Source organism: Lycorma delicatula, chromosome 7 (genome assembly GCF_047948215.1).
Source record: "Lycorma delicatula isolate Av1 chromosome 7, ASM4794821v1, whole genome shotgun sequence".
Classification (NCBI taxonomy): Eukaryota; Metazoa; Arthropoda; class Insecta; order Hemiptera; family Fulgoridae; genus Lycorma; species Lycorma delicatula.
In genome coordinates, this window is record NC_134461.1 from 50935716 (window position 1) to 50954893 (window position 19178).

Sequence of the window (19178 nt, forward strand, 5' to 3'; positions counted from 1 at the left end):
CAAAAATCTAATTTTTTTGGATTTTGGGCTTTTTTGGACACTTTTGGTTCAGTCTATTGCAATCAAAAAGGAAGGTACACAACTAAACGTTAAATCCAAATCCAAAATTTCAACATGCTGCGGTTAATCGGTTTTGAATTATGTGAGATACATACGTACGTACAAACGTCACGTCGAAACTGATGTATTGCTACATCTTCATTTTTTATTTTGTTCTACTTAATTTCCCGGATGTTATATTTAATCCACTTATAACGAGCGGGAGGTAATAGTATTTGTCTTAAATAATATCTCAGTGCATTTTTTGTTTTATTTTTTTATATTTCTTTCTTTTTTTAAGTTTTAAATCCTCTAGACTATAAAAAGCATACAAAATAATTTCTCATAAATCCGTGTAAAATTTTGAATTAATAAGAATGTTTTATATGTAAGTGAAGTATGTTACGTTAGTACGTAGTATGATGCTTTAGCTAATGTATTAGAATGATTCATTTCAATAATGTTATTTTTATTTTTTTGGAAAAGACTGGAAGAATATTAATATAAAAGAAGTATTATACCTCAAAAGGGGTTGGATTTATGGGCTTAAATTAATATTACCAGTGTGTGTTTGTGTGTGTGTGTGTGTGTGTGTGTGTGTGTGTGTGTGGGGGGTGGGTGGGTGTGTGCGTGCGCGCGCGCGCGCGCGTGTGTGTGTGTTATACAAATTAGCACAATTGAAACTAAAATATTTTTAATGAACCAAAAAATCTGATTTATACTTTTTTTTATAAATTTCAATTAACGTAGAATATTTTTGCAAATTAAATTTATTTACACCTAAGTAGATGCGTTTAAATGGTAGCGATTCATTACGCAAAACAACATTCCTGATTGCCTCTCTCATATTTTTTATTTACGGTAAAATATACCTTTTATATTTTTAATTATTTTATGTTTCAACCTATCAATTTGAAACTTTATTTTTGTTGTTTTTTTTTATTTAGATGTTTCCTGGGTGAAAATATTTTATTCATTTTTTTCAGCTTTTATTATAAGAGTATGATTAAATTGATGTTTTCTCCAAATTGTTCCGAAAATTATAATATGAAGTGTCTTTAAATTAATTTTTTATTTATATTAGAGTAGGTTTGAATACATTCTCATTTTCATAATTTTTTACTGATTTAACTAACCAAGAGAGAACATTTTTAATTTTAAATAGTTGCTTTACACTCCTTCAAGTTAAAATAAAAAATATTTTTCTCAATTTTCTTTTGAATAGTGTTTGTATACTGCTTATACAAAAATTCAAAATCAGTTTTATTATTTATTTATGAGTCTATGAAGTCAACTTAACCAATCTACAGATTCATCATGGTTCATACGTTCATAGAGAATTGTATTTGATTATAAAAATGCAGTACGCTATTGCTATTTTTATCAAGTAATTTCATATCAACGTGATACGAATACCCAATATCATTTTATCAACGTATACGTAGAAAATGATTAATTAATAATATTCTCTCTTTTATTGTATAATCAAAACCTTATTTTTTACTCTAATTGAATGACATAAATCTGTAATAGAATATTTCAGTCTACCCTATCATAGAATACAACAAAAATATAAAAATATTAATTTAAATTTAGAATTATAAGCAATTAATTCTGATTAAGAATTCTTTTATTTAAGATTTTAGCGGGACTGTTTTGTTTCTGTACTGTTTTAAATTTTTAAAAGGTCTTTTATATTATATTTTGCATTTTATATTATAAATAATTGTAAGATCTGTTTAACCTAAAGCTTTTTATTCTTAACTATCAAATATTACTAAACATTTCCAAAATTGTATATTTTGTATGAATAATGTTGAGAACTACACGAAATATTTTTATTTACATTAACTGTAAAATTTAACGGACAATTTTTGTATACATCAACACTTTCTTCCATTATTTTAATTTAGAGAATAATTTCGTTAACTATATTATAAAACAGTCAAAAACACTTCAGTATTAAAAAATTATTTTAATTTTAATTTTATTAACCTTATACTTACTGAGATAGAAAATATTTGAAAATGACTAATTATTAAAATTTTAACCAATTAGCATTTATCAAACAGTATTACTGATGCTTACTATAAATGTCTTCTGTCATATGATCTCTTCCTTCTGCTTCTACAGACAAGACCTGTAGTTCACGCTGCGTTCCACATCGATGGAGTGAATTCATATTGCACGATGGATCGCCTGGAATAGGGAATAGGATGACTACATCGGGGAAGGGTTTGGGCTTGTGCGTAGCTAACAGTGAGCTTCAAATCAGGTACGCCTATTAAACAGTCCGTCCCTTTACACATCGATCCCCTCCTGAAGCAGTCGAAGTTGATTAATCCCTTTCTCAGGTGAGTATGCCTTGTGCACTGTTCTTAGACTGGCAGTTGGGAATGTCAGCGTTTGAAATAAGGCTATATCTTGTTATCCCCATCCACGGAATCGTTTGATTTAGTAGGAAGATAATTGATAATCTGCCAATACGACAGTTGATTCTGCATACTTTCATATTGTCGTAGTGTACGAGTTATTGCAGTTAAAATCAGGCAGATGATTACGATATAAAAATTAAGATACCAGTTAACACGATAAAACCCTTTACAGCTAGGTGCGAAATTTTTGTAGTTCGTTTCTGATATTGTCATTTCATGAAAGCTTGTAATTGTGTACATTATTTTCAATTACACCGGCCGTTATTGCAGAGTTATTCCGCTCAAACTGTCCTTCACGGCTTTCATACCTAGTTAGGCTCCTCGATCAATTTTTGGTGAGCTTTCTAATAATACGGATTTAAACGACTAAGGACAAGAAATATGGAATGATGTGTTTTATTAAAAGATTAATGATCTTTATCAAAACAAGAATAACAATGGTTACTTCATTACGCTGAAACCAAAGCTTTTTAAGAGTGATAGAAATGTTTAGGAGGATCCATATCGCGTACCTCATTAGTGACGTGTTTTTCCGGATGATATTTCATGTATCCTGTAATTTATTTTTAACGAAATACTGATAGAAAACTTTCTATCACAAATTTAATTAGTGTGGAATAATGTATTATTAACAAGCAATGAAATTAGCTAAGGAAATTAAATAATAAATTTTATTTAGTGCTGCAGTTCCTGAGCAGATTTTTTTTATCAACTGTAGGATATTTTTTACAAGATTTTGAAAAAATTACTAACGATTCTTCAAATTTGTCTTGAAATTTGTTTACGAAAATTGACGTTCAACGTACGCAGTATTTAAGCAAACTGTGTGTTCAGTCCTCAAGGAATAATCAAAGCTTACGCTGTTAACCTTGTATGTTAAACGAAAAATAGATACCCTGTTTTCATTTATTTATTAGAATATGATTGCATCTACCATTATTTCGGGAAAAGATGGGTTATCCAGAGAGAACTTTTTTTTTTTAAATTTATATTTATAATTCCATTGCTGTTAAATTAGTATTATTTGTTTTACTTTGATTTCAATATTGGTAATATTTTACTAATAAACAACTCGCAAATTTGTAGTTTGTTATTTATATTATAACGGGTTATCAGGGTTGGTCGTCATTCTTTACCTTTTACAGACGTTATCTGTTGAATTGAGCTATGCCTTTATACAAACTGTACATTGTGTAGTTGTATTTGAACGACGACATCGGTCGTGTAATGTAGAGAAACCGTTTCTATGGTAACGCAGTTAGCTACCGCTTTTTGTTGAGAGCTGTTTTTGTCCCGATGACCATACCAAAACGGCCATTAACGGACCAGAATCGGTAGCTGATTGAGACCGATCCGGGTGTGGTTATACTAGTGTGTTACTTGTAACGGAACTGTTCCTTTGCCTCCAGATAAGATGAAAGAATGATGAAGTTTATAAAGTAGAGGGGGCAACTTGTATTTTCTTTTACGGAAGAAAATTCTAAGCCTTGTTGTTTTGTTATTATAATCTATTGTACTTTACTTTCAAAGTATTACTTATACTGTCTTCATACTTAAAACAGGTATATTAGTGTTAATTCTGCTGTTTTGATAAAAAAATATATATATATATATATATATATATATATATATATATATATATATTATAGGATTCATTTTTTTTACCGGGTAATAAATAACATTTTATGTTCCTAAAATTTTGTTTTATTAGGAAATATTAGAATAAAACAATTAGGTATCAATTCCTTCATATTTATCTTTATTAAGATCATTTTCTGTAAATTAATATATTTTGAGAATTTTAAGTAATTAAGCAATTACACATTGCATGGATTATTAGAAGAATACTTGTGTGTTTCTTTTCCAAGGATAATTTTAAAAAAAAACTATCGCAGAATATGCTTGGAGTATCATTTTAAGGTATAAAAAAGAGATGATAAACTATTTTACAATCATAATAAAATGCAAAATTAATAAATAAAAGACAGAAAATGATTATAGTCTGAGTATTATCATGAAGATAATACCAAATTATGACTATTCAAATAATGATAATGAATTAATAAAATCAGTATAAAACAAAATTATTCTACGGCATTAATTTATCGATATTTGAGTACTTCAGTTACTCGTGAAATGATGAAGTTACAGAACTGCAGACTGACAATATTCCGGATGAAATAAGAAATCTAATCTTCTTAATAAATTATTGAAAAACAAATTTACATCTCTAAAAAATAATTTGCTTTAAAGAAAAAATTCTATCACTCTGTTAAGCAAATTTATATATGATGCAAATGAAACACTGGATTAACGCTGTTTTTTATCCTATAAGTAATTATTTTGCTGTTATCTTTCTTTTATAATTAGTACTTTCTTCGCATCATTTTCTTACAACTTAAAAAGAAAACTAATGTTGACAAAAAAATTGCATCAAATTTCCTTGACTAGAATTTAGCGTTAATTGTGCGTTATTAGACATATTTTTTTTACATGTAACTTATTACATTACATAACCCAGAGAACAGTAAGGAAGCTTCATTTAAATATCTTTATTTCTTGAGTATATATAAGTGGTGAAAGGAGATTAGTTGAATGGCATAACGACAACAGTTTTATATATTTCAAAGCTTTTACTGTAAAGCTTTACCATATTCTACTTTTTTGGTTTGTTCTTTCGGAGCACAGACAAATAAATTAATTGGCGTGCCGATTATTGACCAAGCTAAGTATAATTGGCCGTGCGAAAAATATGGATTTTCCGAGTTGATGCCTGCCATATAAAGTGATTACCCTTATGCCTTGTTGTTACTCATAGAAAACGGCAAGCCAGATGGGAAACTGCAATAGTTTGAATTCAAAAGGCATATTTTTATCACTGGGTATCAACGGAATCCGAGGAATAAATACATCTCTTGCGGCATTCCGCAATGATAATTGTGGCCTCTTTTACGTTGGGCAACAGATTATATACTATGAGTCTTGTTTCGTTGCACACTTTTGGTGGGTTCGACGTTAAGTAATAGAATGATAGGGATCCTCTTTTTAAAGTCAACCTGTGTGGTTAGATTCCCGGGATCAGGCTTCTGCTGTAGATGAAGCTCCTGTTGCCTTTAGGTGTTTGCGATGCACGGATGGCTTTTTTATTTTGGCTGCAGACGTTTTCTGGCCAATACGTTTTCTTTTTTTCGGTTGAAATTCAATAGATTTGAAGGGTACGGAGTCAAAAGTTCAAATCTAAAAGTTCCAGTACAATATTTTCAAGATAATTATTTCCCCAATATTTTATTTTTTCACTTTTAATTGTCCTACTATTCGAAATAATTTTTTTTTTCAGTAATCATCAATTTCCATAGTAATGACTTCATTTACTTACTATATTTTTGTAAACTTAATTGCAAAATTTGAGGTTGGTTACAGGCTATAGTGAGCGAGTGAAAAGGGGTGTAGGTAGTTTTTTCAAAATTAAATAAATGATGATAATAATTTTTCTCTTGTTAGCAACTGTTCTATGCAAAATTTCATCACGATCGGAATAAAACTGTAGATATGTATAAAAGACAAACAGACACACGAACATTCTTCTTTATGTATATAGAAAAGATAATTTATTTTAACATGAATATTTGAAACTAAAAATAAAACTCATAAAATTTAAACTATTGTTATTTAAGATTTGTTCATTTTTAACTTTAGGAGATATCTCTGTTTCTTCTTTTTCTTAATGAAAAACAGAATTTCGATATTTTTTTTTGTTTAGAATTCCTTTTAATAAAATCTCTTTGACATTGACATAACTGCTACGATGTTTGATTTGATACTACATAGAAATTAGTAATACAAATTTTATCACTTCAAGAAACATATATATGCTAGGCTTTAAGGAGGAAAGAGAAATTTTGAAATCAACTAGCATCAATATGTTTCGTTGTTTATTTCATTACACTGTAGCATATTAACTGCCAAGTCCTTTCGAATGTTGATGTTATTAAGCCATGAAATTGCAGTGCCACTATTTTCACCAAAGGTGCTAGCTGTATAGTAAATATCACCCTCGTATTTTACGTATTATGTTATTTTATACTGAGTGATATTAAAGTTTGGAAACGGCTTCATAATTCAAAACTGAGGGGTAACAGGAGGTATTTCAAAACTGCGGATCTACAGAGTTACAAAATTACTACGTTATGATGTGTTTGAAATTTTTTTCCGCCATCTTTGATTCATCCAACATGGCAGATCCATTATTTTAACTTAATCCATCAAGTTACTTTTTGCAGCCAACTTCAATGATTTGTTTGATTCAAAATCCTTGAAGCAGAAATAACTGAAAGCATTTATAATGTTAAAATGTAAATTTTGAAAAAGTTACATTAAATAAATTTGGTTTGGTTTTGTCATTATTTAAAAAAATAAATAACTACAAAATTTTCATTGCCGATTGACATGGCTACTAAATTCGTTAATATACAACAATATATTGTACTCCTATTATATTTATATTTTCTTGAAAAATAATTATATATATACACACACACAGAGAGAGAGAGAGAGAGAGAGAGAGAGAGAGAGAGAGAGTGAGAGAGAGAGAGAAATTTTTAAGGAGGTAAAATGCCCCTTAGTAACTTTTTTATATCGTATTATGTTCAGTATTACATTCAGTACCAAATTTTAAACGTTAATATTCAAATTAATATCATAAACTCTAATAATAACTGTCTTCACAATAGTAAATAATAATAATACACAATAACTAATAACTTGCTACGCTACTACAAATTAAATACGCTAGGTCAGTTGATATTATTGATCTATAGCACATATACATTTAAAATGTATTATCACATTTCCATAGAAGCAATATTTAATTATTAATACTGTAATTTTCTGTTTTTGCAACTGTGATTGCTTATAACTTAAAATGCCTTTAGTTTATCGAGAAACTATTTTCCAGTGGCGGCTCGCGTATAGACACTGTGGAACTGCAGCAGCCCTATTTCCACTTGATATTATCGATAACATTTAATATAATGAATCCTTTTATCTTCAATTTTTTCCTTAAGGAACCTAACGAAACTAAGGAACTTAAACCTTATTCCTTATAGTATAAGGAATTCTTTCCTTATAGAGTATTATACTAGGTACAAAATATAATCTCAAATTTAATGTTAGCATCCTCCAGTTTATGAAAAAGATACAAAAATCTTTGTGTGGAACTGTGCGCTTTAAGTTCCAGCGGCGTGGTGTTTGGCTGTTGTGCGCATGCGCACATAGGAAGCTGCAAGGGAGAAAGAGCACTGACGCTTCTGCAGTGCCGACCCAGGTGTGCTTGTCCAAGGTAGTTTTTTTTACTTCACGTGTGTATGGAATGTTCCTTGTTCGTTCCCTTTTTTAGTTTAGTCGATGGAAGGAATATGAAAGTGGTTTAGTTGGGTTTTCAGAAGTGACGAGAAGATGGCGGAAAAGAAGGACTTTTTGATTGCCAAATTTGTCCAAAAACACGCTGGTAGGGCGAAAGAGGAGATAATTCGTAAAAACTAATTGTGTATTTGTTTCTGTGTACATAGAAATTTAAATAAGTACCATTGAACAATAGTGTTTTTAAGCGGACATTTTATTAAGTTATCTAATATTACTAAAAAAAATATTCTGTGTAATGGCATTTTATTATTTATTCGGTTAAACCGAATACGGTTTTTAAGCACATTGTGCTTAAAAACCATATTCTTGAATGTGATAAGTGTAGAATTAGATTATTATCCTGCTTCCAGCTATTCTATTTGATTCTTTTTTTTTCGGTCCTTTTATTTTACAGAAAACTTTAACCATGGGTTTGAAAAAATCCAGAAAACATTTTCTAGAGCATCGTCCCCACTAATTTTAGCTACGAGCCGCCACTGCTGTTTTCATCATCGTTTTCTCGTAAAAATTTACTTTAAAATCTTGTATCGTATGTCCACCTTCCTATTTAAAAAAAACACTGTTGTGGCTGATCCAAAATGGCAGACAAAAATTTCAAACACACCATAAAGTAGTAATTTTGTAATTATGTAAATTGTCGCATCTTTCTCCCTGCTAATATTCCTCAATTTTGAAATATGAAGCCGTTTCTATACTTTATATCACCCTGTACATTATTTTATTCATTATTTAAACATTATTTGTATTATTTATTATATATATATATATATTATTGTATCTGTATTTATTACATATATTATTTATTATTTTATTTATTTTACTTAAGGGTGTGTATTTATGGTTAGTATAAACAATTTAAAAAACTATTCTTAAAATTTTAAATTTATGTTTCGTTTTGTATTTGTTTTACAACTTTAAGTAAAGTCTATTTTCTCCAATAAATCCGACGTTATTTCTATGAAATATGTCTCCGTATTTTCTGTTGTCTGTACAACATTGCTTATTACATAATTTCATCCACAATCATTGCTTATCCTCGCAAATTTACTGTAACCTTGATTATGTTTTCACTCATTTTTCTTTCTTAAAGCTCTGCTTGCATCATCTGTGTCCACAAGTATTCTTTCTTAATACTCTGCAGTACCAAGGAAATATTTCTATTTTTTTCGGTTTAGAAAAGTAATAATACATATAGAAAAGTATTATTTTACCTCAGTATTTATTTCTCAACAGTAATATTATCACTAATTCATTTTATTGTTTATCAAGTATTAAATTTAATTAAAATTATTACAAATAGAATTTGAAAAATCAAATAATTGTAAATAGTATGTAATTATTTTAATTTGTTATGACTGAAGGGAAGTTTTATAGATTTAATAATTTTTATTTCTGTCAAAAACATTTTATTGAATGATAATAGGAGTGCAGAATTTTCATATATAAATAAAAATGTGTGAATGTTAATGTATATATGTGTGTGTGTGTGTGTGTGTGTGTGTGTGTGTGTGTGTGTGTGTGTGTGTGTGTGTGTGTGTGTGTGTGTGTGTGTGTGTGTGTGTGTGTGTGTGTGTGTGTGTGTGTGTGTGTGTGAGTGAGTGTGTGCGTGTGTGTGTACTTGCACGTGCGTTAATTTGCGCAGAAGAGACCTGTTCGTGGTTGGTAGGTGTGTAACCTATTGAATCTTTTTTCCAATATTATCATTAATGAAAAAAAATTGATGTACGACAGCTTTTTAGGTTAGAGTTTTTTTTACTGAATCGTACATCGTTAGTCAATTTCATCATATTTCATCAGGGAAAACAATTCATTGAATTGGCAGCATCTACCTACCTACCATTCTACCTTGTTCAGTCAAAAGAATTAGTTTCAACCTAGTCCTCCCTCTTCAATAGATTTCAGTGTGAATTCAATGTCCTTTTTAATGTCCTTTTTTCTCTCATGTAGTTTAAAACCAAAATAAAGATAATAATAGTAATAAAATTGTTAATTAATTAAATCATTGTGTTTTTTAATGATACAAACATTATCTTTCCTTACTCCTCTTCGTCACTCCAATAATTTACAACTCTCTTTGCCCCTTTCTCTTGGATTTCTTAAAATAGTAAAATTTTATACTAAAATCATTTCTTAAATTAGAAGACATAACATTTTTTAAAGTCAACTTTAAATATATCAAAAAGTTAATTCCTCATTCGCTATGATTGTTGATGTACGTGCCCAAGTGCAATCTTTCCTCATGTTTATAGAAGTAAGGACCAAGCCCCGACCGCACGGGCGGTGCTGCTGGGAACCGTATAGCCTGGTGTAGCCGCCTGGGTAGTTAAGAGGCAATGGCACCCTCCCCAGGGCTGTATAATGCTTAAATTCGGGTCCAGCCTTGGGTGGCAGGGTGAAAAAAAATATATATATGTGTTCATAGAGTACAATTGAACTTTCATTTTGTACCCCTTTTTTATTTATTGAATTAATGAAAAATCGAATCAAATTTATTTAATTATGAAAAACCCACTTTATAACCTTTCAAGTTACTTTTTGCAGCCATCTTCAATGAAATTTCTGATTCAGAATTCCTGCAGCAAAAATGATTGACAACGTTATGATATTTCTAATGTAAAATTTGAAAAAGTAAATTTAAATAAATTTGCTTTGGGTTTGTCATTAAAAAAATAAATAACTGTACAAAATTTTCATTGCCGATTGACAAGACTAAACAATTTATTAATATAAAAATATATGTTGTATACATTTATATTTTCTTGCAAATAATAATAAGTGTTCTGCCCAAAGGTAGGTTTTCACATGGCCTCCCTCCATTCTGCTCGATTCTGTGCCATCTGTTTTATAGTAACTTTCTTCCTTTTTTATACTATCTACCAGCTTCATTCGTTTCCGACCTTTGGTTTTCCTCCCCATTACAAATCAATCCAACGCCGTTACCATCTGGCAGTCACGTCTCAGCCAGTGTCCCAACCAACTGCATTTTCTTTTTATTATTTCGATAATCACACTCTCTTCTCCCCCCTCTACGAAGCACCTCCTCAATCCGAACTCTCTCCATCCAGCTGATCTTTTCCATCCTCCTCCAAACCCACACTTCAAAGGCCTCCAATCTTCTCTTCTCACCCTTCCTAACAGTCCATGTCTCTGCCTCATAAAGGGCCACACAATACATTTAACAAGTTTTTCTTTAGTCGTATTTCTAGTTTGCTAGATAGCACTCTCCTCATTTCGCTGAATGCTTCCTTTGCCCTAGCAATTGGTACTTTAACTTCCTGATCACACTTCATATCTTAATGATGCACCCCAGGTACTTGAAGGATACCCACCGGGTTGGTCTAGTGGTGAACGCGTCTTCCCAAATCAGCTGATTTGGAAGTCGAGAGTTCCAGCGTTCAACTCCTAGTAAAGCCAGCTATTTTTACACGGACTTCAATACTAGATCGTTGATACCGGTGTTCTTTGGTGGTTGAGTTTCGATTAACCACACATCGCAGGTATGGTCAAACTGAGAATGTACAAGACTACACTTCATTCACACTCATACATATCATCCTCATTCATCCTCCGAAGTATTATCTAAACCTTAGTTACCGGAGGCTAAACAGGAAAAAGAAAGAAAGAAAGGTACTTGAAGGAAGTGAAGTGAAGTTTGAGTTGAAGCAAGTTGAAGTTGAGTTTTCTGAATCAGAATTGATGTCCTTTTGGTTGATTTGCTAATTATCTTGCTTCTTCTCTTCTTTATGTTTATCTTCATCTCATACTTCTCGCAGGTTTGATTTATTCTTCTCAACATTTGATTCATCATGTACTCACTCTCTGCCAACACTGCCATGTTATCAGCGAACCTAATTCACTCTATCCTCCCTCCTCCAGTAGTTACACCCTTATTACCACTTGGACTCTTTTCAATTATCAATTCCAGGTAACAGTTGAATAGAGTCGGTGACATGCAACATCCCTGCCGCACCTCTCTCCCAAATCTGCTTTCCTCTGATAACTCATTCCCAATCTTTATTTTTACCTTCCGTGACAAGATTTCTTATTAATCTCCTTTCCTTCCAAGTGATTCCTTTTTCCTTTAAGATTCTCAGCAATTTATCCCATTCCACCTTGTCAAATTCCTTCTCCAGATTTATGAAGATTTATGTCTTTGCTTTCCAAAATATCTTTCTCCGATCACTCCTATTTCATCCCTTCTTGCAAAAAAATTGTATGTACATATATATCATACTTGTGTTTCGTTTCTAGGTTTGCTTACTTTTTAATATGTTACTATTTTTTTAATTTACTTTTTGAATTATTTAAACTTTCAGTATACACTGAATCGTTTATTCTTAGATAGCCAGTCTTAACCATTATCAACTAAAGGTCAGTAATATTAATTGACTACTTTCTATACGGTTATATTTATTAAATTACAAAAATGTAATTTGATATCTTTACACAATTACTCTACAATTTTTTTTTTCATCAAAAAGGCAAATTCCTGACTTTATGCAAATGTTTAATTTAACAGGCCCTTAGTTATAATGGGTGAAAAAAGAAATAATAATTAAGATCTCTTTTTAGTTAAGCTTTTCTAAAATTTTATTTCAAAATTATATATATATATATATATATGTTAAGAAAAATATATTCTACGTTATGTACCATATCGTTAGTAAGTTTCACAACGTAAATCAAAAGTCATTTTCTAAAACAGCATTATTCCAAACAATAATCAGCATCCGATTCCAGGCTTAGTGGGGAGACTAAAAATAATTTTCCAGTGCATTCTTCATTGAGCTAATATGTATACTGCATATTAGCATATTGTTCACTCTAAGAACTAGTTATATATTGGATATTATATCATTCCTGTCAAGAAAAAACTGACTGGTGCCTCTTGTTTCCATGGCGTTGCAAACGTTGCAATTTTAAAACCATGAAATAGGTGCAGGGAATAACATTACATAGAGAGAAAGAGAAAGAGAGAGATATTTCAAGATTTACTGGTAGAGGATAATCTCTAATAAGAATCTAGCTGAAATTTTTATTTATGAAGCAAATAATTACATCTGCCGTACAGTTAGATATATGGGAAATTCATTTAAAATATAATTCCATTTTCAAATGATTACTTCAGAGGAAAAGCAATTTTTGTTGAAAGATTATATTAGTTGGTTAACGCAAAAATCGTATATTACTAACGTGTTGTTCCATCTGTGTAAAAATTTCCAATCTCCCGAGGGATTATTGCCAATATTGGTGCATATTACCTTGAGTTATCATCAGGATAAATTTTTTAGTCTTGCTCTGTTGTTATTTAGTGGGTAGATCTTCCTTTCTTAACTCATCACTTTACCGTGATCAATTATTCTCCATTTTAGGTCCTGTGGGTATAGATTGGACCAGTTAAATCCAGAATGAGGATGCCAGGTCTATATAGATCCTGACCGCGGACTATTTGGTGAACTACCTGTACTCTTAGATCTACCTGAAAGGTAGATTACAATATTCGTAATAGCTGAAATGTCTATTTATTAAAGTTAGGCCTTCTAATTCATGATAAAATACCAGGTAAGGAAACAGTATAGTAAAAAGGTCATGTATTTTTAATTTTAAATATACGTATTTTTGTAACAATAAGAACTTTTAAAAGTATTTTTTAGCGAAGCTTCGTTTCCCATTAATGGAAAGATTTTTTCTCATTTATCACTGGAGGTCATACGTTAAAAACAAGAACAAATTTCGTGTTTCTTAAAAGAAATCTTCTTTCAAAATTTTGATCAGTAAAAGCTTTCTTTCGAGAGATTCATCTAATTTTATAATACAATATACACGTATTATTTGTAGGTTTTTAATCGGAATTTTACGCTAGTTGTACTTAATGTTCTGCACATATATAATATTGCATCAGTAGTGAATGTAGGTTGTCTTTATGGTCAGTAAACCATGTACCGACTGCATGTTACATACAAAATACACAAACACATTTACACACGTGCGCTTGCACTTACTCGCACATGCGTGCAATATTGTGTGGGAAAGAATCGGTTTGTTTAAAACATCATGATGAAACACGTCACTAGTGGCTTTCTTGAAAGAATCGACTGTGCGAGTGAGATGGTTAATCTGTTTGTACGCACGTGTGTTTGTGTGTGTAAAAGACAGGTATTCAACGACAATCCATTTGTAGTATTCTTGATACTTGTGACATCGGGCATTGCGCTGTATTCTAGTCGACTGTTGTTCTTTGTGTCCAGTCGGTTTAGATTTGTGGACACATACTATCATGCATTTAACTAAACGTACTTGTATTAGTAGATTGACAATATAAACTTTCTTTTATGTATTTACATAAACCTTTTTTGTGGAACATGTGTTTGTGTTAATGTTCGGTAATTTGTTTTTATATTGATTTTTTCTTAACTAAATTTTAAATGTGATGGTGGTGCTACGAAATGAACCACGTGCCCCAACTTGATAGCATTTCTTCTTCTTCTTCGTCTTCATCAACATCCTCTGATTCTTCTGATACTAGTGTTTCTACTGTTTACACTAACACTAACGTATCAAATTCTGGTTCTTACCTGTTTAATAGATTTGGTGTCGATTCTTCTTCAAAAAGGTAAAAATTTCTGTTATTTGATATATAAAAAATATGTATATACCTAACATTTTAGTTGTTTCATACTCATATTGTATCGTGATAAATTTTTCAACAAAACTTATTTATTTTTCTTTTAAAATTATACAAATTTATACCATAAGGTAACGAACTATTCCAATTATATTCTATTAGTCGGTATTCTCCTGTTTATAGCCGATAAAACCGATGTAGTACCGTTAATTTAGTCCCTAACAAATTCATTAGTGAGAAGATTAGAAATCCTAAACTGGATTTGGTTCAAAGTTCTGCGACATCACAAAATAAGTAACAGCTGACTGGCAAAGGTTCTAAGTACTTTCAATCGAAGTATGCAAAAATTTCTTTAATAATAATTTTGAAATCATTTACCAGTTGATTTAGTTGAATGTTAGGTAATTTATAAGTAATTTTTCGAGCTATTGCTTATTAATTTAAAAAAAAGCTAGAACAAAATTATTTTAAATACATATTAAATCTTCTATAACTTTGGAGTCCGTAAATAGGAAAATACAAATAAATATTCCGTCACAGAATAGTGATCTCTAGCGCACAAATTCGCACCATTTCAACGATTGTGTGTTGATGTTTTCGCCAACTGTTTTAATTAATAAGCAGCTAGTTAATATATTCTTTGCTTCCATTTAATTGATCATCATGTTATAAAGCTGGCAATAATGTTGTTGAAAAAATCTAGGTTTATTATTGCCCTTCATTTTTAAACAGCTTCTTAAACTTTTTCGGGAAGCATTACCGGTTGGGTTCCCATTTTTCTACTCAGAAGATTGATTGTCTATTAATAATATATATTAGTTATATTAATTAAATTATACATTATATAGATAGTATAATTAAAAGTAAATTGACTGTTTATATTTAAATATCCAGTATAATCAATATTACCATACAATTGGTGTACGGGTCAGCATTTTAGCCATAAAAAATCAGGTAATTTTAAAAAAATTGTTTTAAAACTACCTTTTTTTAATTTAACTACTTGATTTAATTTGAAAAATGAATCTTCATTAGAGTAAGCAAATTTTGCAGAGTGATTCAAGAGGAAGGGGAAATAATTTAACAACTGATTCTAGAACTTAAAATTAGGAAAACTTTCACATAGACAATTGTCTGAAAAATCTTTGTCATCCAGTTACGGCTAGCGAAATATTTCGCCCGGATTTCAGTTCCCCTGGTGAAATGAAGACATACTGAAATTTTTAAGGCGTTACATAAGGGATAAACTTATCATTTCTTTTGGTTTTTGACCTGAAGAATCGAACAAAACTAATCCTAGAACTGTATCTCATGTAGTTTTTGTGATATCCAACGTAGAACAGAAACATTTGATGACGAAAAACCTGTTTATTTTTTTAGGTTTGAAGTACTTCAGTAACTTTGTTAAATGATTAATAAATTCGTAAATGTTATTATAAAAACTTGCCGAGAATTTAATTATGAGGAAATTGATATAATAAAGTCTATGAAAAATAATAATCAGTTTTTTTTTATTATTACAAACAAAACTTAACAGTGTTATGAAAAGTGTTAAGAATTTCTAAAAACCAAAAACAATACAATAAATTAGTTTTACAATAACAGTTTTTAACACAATAAATTTACACTTTTGAAAAATTAGGTTGGCAACACTAACCGTATGCTTCGAAATTCATTTGAATACTATTCATTGTTGTCATAAAATTATACTTAAATGTTAACAATAAACGTTAGGCGGTTTATTTGATTTTGATTGTGTTTAATTATGTTTAAAAATCAAGTTATACAATGTTTTTGTGTTTTTTTTTTACTTTAAATTATACCTGCGATTTTCCAATCAGTTTGAATTTAAAAAAATGAAACCCCGTTCTGAAGTCTTTATTTTGAAAAATGTAGCGTCTCTTCACTCGTGCAGAATATGTTGATATGATTTTTATGTACGACTTTTGCGATATAAGTGCTCCAGCTGCGGAGGAAGAATATCTACGTAGGTATCCCAGACGAGCAGTTCCTTAAAGTATTTTGTAAAATTTTTAATAATTTTTGTGAAAATGATACACTTCCTAGCGCTCATGTTTCATTTGAACGTCAACCGGTACGTATTGATGAAAGAGAAAACATTCTTCAGATGTTACAGATTATTCCTGCAATGAACACGTGAAGAATTTCTACACAGCTCAACATTCCACAAAGTACAGTATGGAGGACATTATATGCTCACAAACTGCGTCCTTATATTCAGAAAATTCAACACTTCAACTTGGTTCCCAAGCCAGACGACTACAGTTTTGACAATGAGTTAACACTAATTCCCACTTTATACCGTTCATGCTATATTCGGATGAAGCTACTTTTACCTTTAATGACATAAACAACACACGGAATACACAACGATGGTCGGAAGAAAACCCACACGCTGTAGTTGAATCAAATTTGATACAGATCTTCAATGCCTGAAAATTTCTCATTGGCGAAACGAATTGAAATGTATTATCAGCTTAATGGAGCACCAACACATTTCACGAATAAGGTCAGATAATTCTTAGATACGTAGAAAATTGGCCACCTAAAACACAGGACATTACTCCCTTAGATCTCTGTTTATGGGAATGGATGAAATGCGAGGTATATAAACAAAATGTAGATATACGTGGTGAATTGATCGCTCACATTTTCAATGCTGCTGCCCTCATCAAGGAACGCGAAGATATTAGGTTGGCGATAGAAAATATAAGGAAAGAAGTTTCAGTGTGCATCGAGTCAGTGGTGGAATTTTCGAACATTATTGTAAATTAATACAGTACCCCACATTGAGTAATTATTTAAGTAAATTAAAATCATTTTAATTTTTCAAAATCTAAATTACTAAAATCAGCTGCTTTTAATTTTTACTAATTCATAATAGTGATGTTAAATTTTGTTTTTAATAATAAAAGTTGATTAAATTTTTGGTTTTTCATATACTACTATATAAATTTTCTCATAATTAAATCCTCTAAAAGTTTTTATATTAAAAATTACGCATTTATTAGTAATTTCACAAAGTTATTGTACTTCAAACCTAAAAAACGTGTTTTTTGTTAACGAATCTTTCTGTTTTACGTTGGATATCATGAAATCTACGAAACATGCAGTTATAGGACATATTTTATTCGATTTTTCAAATAAAAAACCATAAGAAATTATCAAGTTTGCCCTTATATATTACCTTAAAAATTTCAGTGTGACCTCGTTTCACCAGAACTAAAATCCGGACAGAATGTTTTGCAAGCCTTAACAGATAACAAAACCTTTTTGTACATACGTTTGTATGAATTTTTTTCTTATTTCAAGCACTAGAATCAGTTTCCAAATTATTTTTCCTTCTTGATTAATTAATTTTAACAGGATAGAAGTTATAAAATAAAAATTTTGATTAAATCATAAAATTAAACATTTAAAAACAATGATTATTTTCAATAATTTATAAATGTATATTTAAGCATTTCTAAATTTTTATACATAACCCACCGGGTTGGTCTAGTGGTGAACGCGTCTTCGCAAATCAGCTGATTTCGAAGTCGAGAGTTGCAACGTTCAAATCCTAGTAAAAGCAGTTACTTTTATACGGATTTGAATACTAGATCGCAGATACCGGTGTTCTTTGCTGGTTGAGTTTAAATTAACCACATATCTCAGACCTGGGACTGTTTAAGATTACAACTACACTCATACATATCATCCTAAACAGGAAAAAAAATTATTTTAAATAATAATATAAATTATTTCCAAAACATGGTAGACTTCCTTTTAATAAGTTTGAAAATTTGGGAAAAATCTTGAACCTGCATTGATAATAGTTTATTTCATAAACTGTTTTTTTCTATAAATCCGATTAAACAACAAAAGTCCACTCTAGATGACATTATCATCTAGTATAATTCTTGCCAAGGGTCATACAAATTAATATAAATAAAATATTACAGTTATTAAAATTATCTTGTGAAGGTTGTTTTATTATTTTAAATTATTATTATTATTATTTATTCAATTTTTTAACAGAAATTCAATTTGCTAGTTTTTATACATTAAGAATGATTTTTTTTTTATGTTGCCATTCTAAAGCGTGCTTATGTTCTGCTTTTTTATGATAACTTATAATTTATGTCATTGACAACAACAGCTTTTATTTACTAATCTGCTCGTACTGCGCAGTTATACACAGTTGAAGAATGTTTTCTTATTTCAGTTTTATTAATATTTAATGAGAAAAAACTTAAAAATTGATAATTAACCTATTGTATTTTATATATAATATTTCTTAATATCTACTTATTATTATTATTATTATTATTATTATTATTATTATTACCTTCGCATAACACCTATAAATAGTTAAATGGTTTTTAATTTTATTAACATAATTATAATTTACATAGTATTTTAAATGGTTTTTAATTTTATTAACATAATTATAATTTACATAGTATTTTACACAAGAATATCATATGTATATATATATTTATAATTAATTGACTCTTGTTACGTAATATATAAAGGACAAAAAAAATTAAGTAAAATATTACTACATTAGTTATAATATTATTATCCAGTTAAACTAGAATTTTTTATATCTTCGTATTTATGCAACAAAGGATTTTTATACTTTCGTGCTAAAT

At 29.9% G+C, this 19178-nt stretch overlaps 2 protein-coding genes across 8 annotated transcripts in view; both read left to right on the forward strand.

The window, feature by feature from the left end:
- Window positions 1–19178, forward strand: part of LOC142327275 (uncharacterized) — a 66897-nt gene that overhangs the window by 11014 nt on the left and 36705 nt on the right. The window contains exon 2 of one of the 7 annotated variants that reach the window (XM_075370167.1): window positions 2173–2314. The exons of 5 other annotated variants lie outside the window; for them this stretch is intronic. The gene's annotated coding sequence lies outside the window, so the exon portion shown is untranslated. Of the gene's footprint in view, window positions 1–2172; window positions 2315–13267; window positions 13458–19178 lie in introns of all 7 variants that reach the window. One more of the 7 variants, XM_075370169.1, reaches the window with a different exon arrangement.
- LOC142327273 (uncharacterized) overlaps window positions 14105–19178 on the forward strand; it is a 164918-nt gene continuing 159844 nt past the window's right edge. Inside the window, exon 1 of the mRNA XM_075370165.1 lies at window positions 14105–14508. Coding sequence (XP_075226280.1) covers window positions 14342–14508 — 167 coding nt within the window. The 5' untranslated portion in view covers window positions 14105–14341. The remainder of the gene's footprint in view (window positions 14509–19178) is intronic.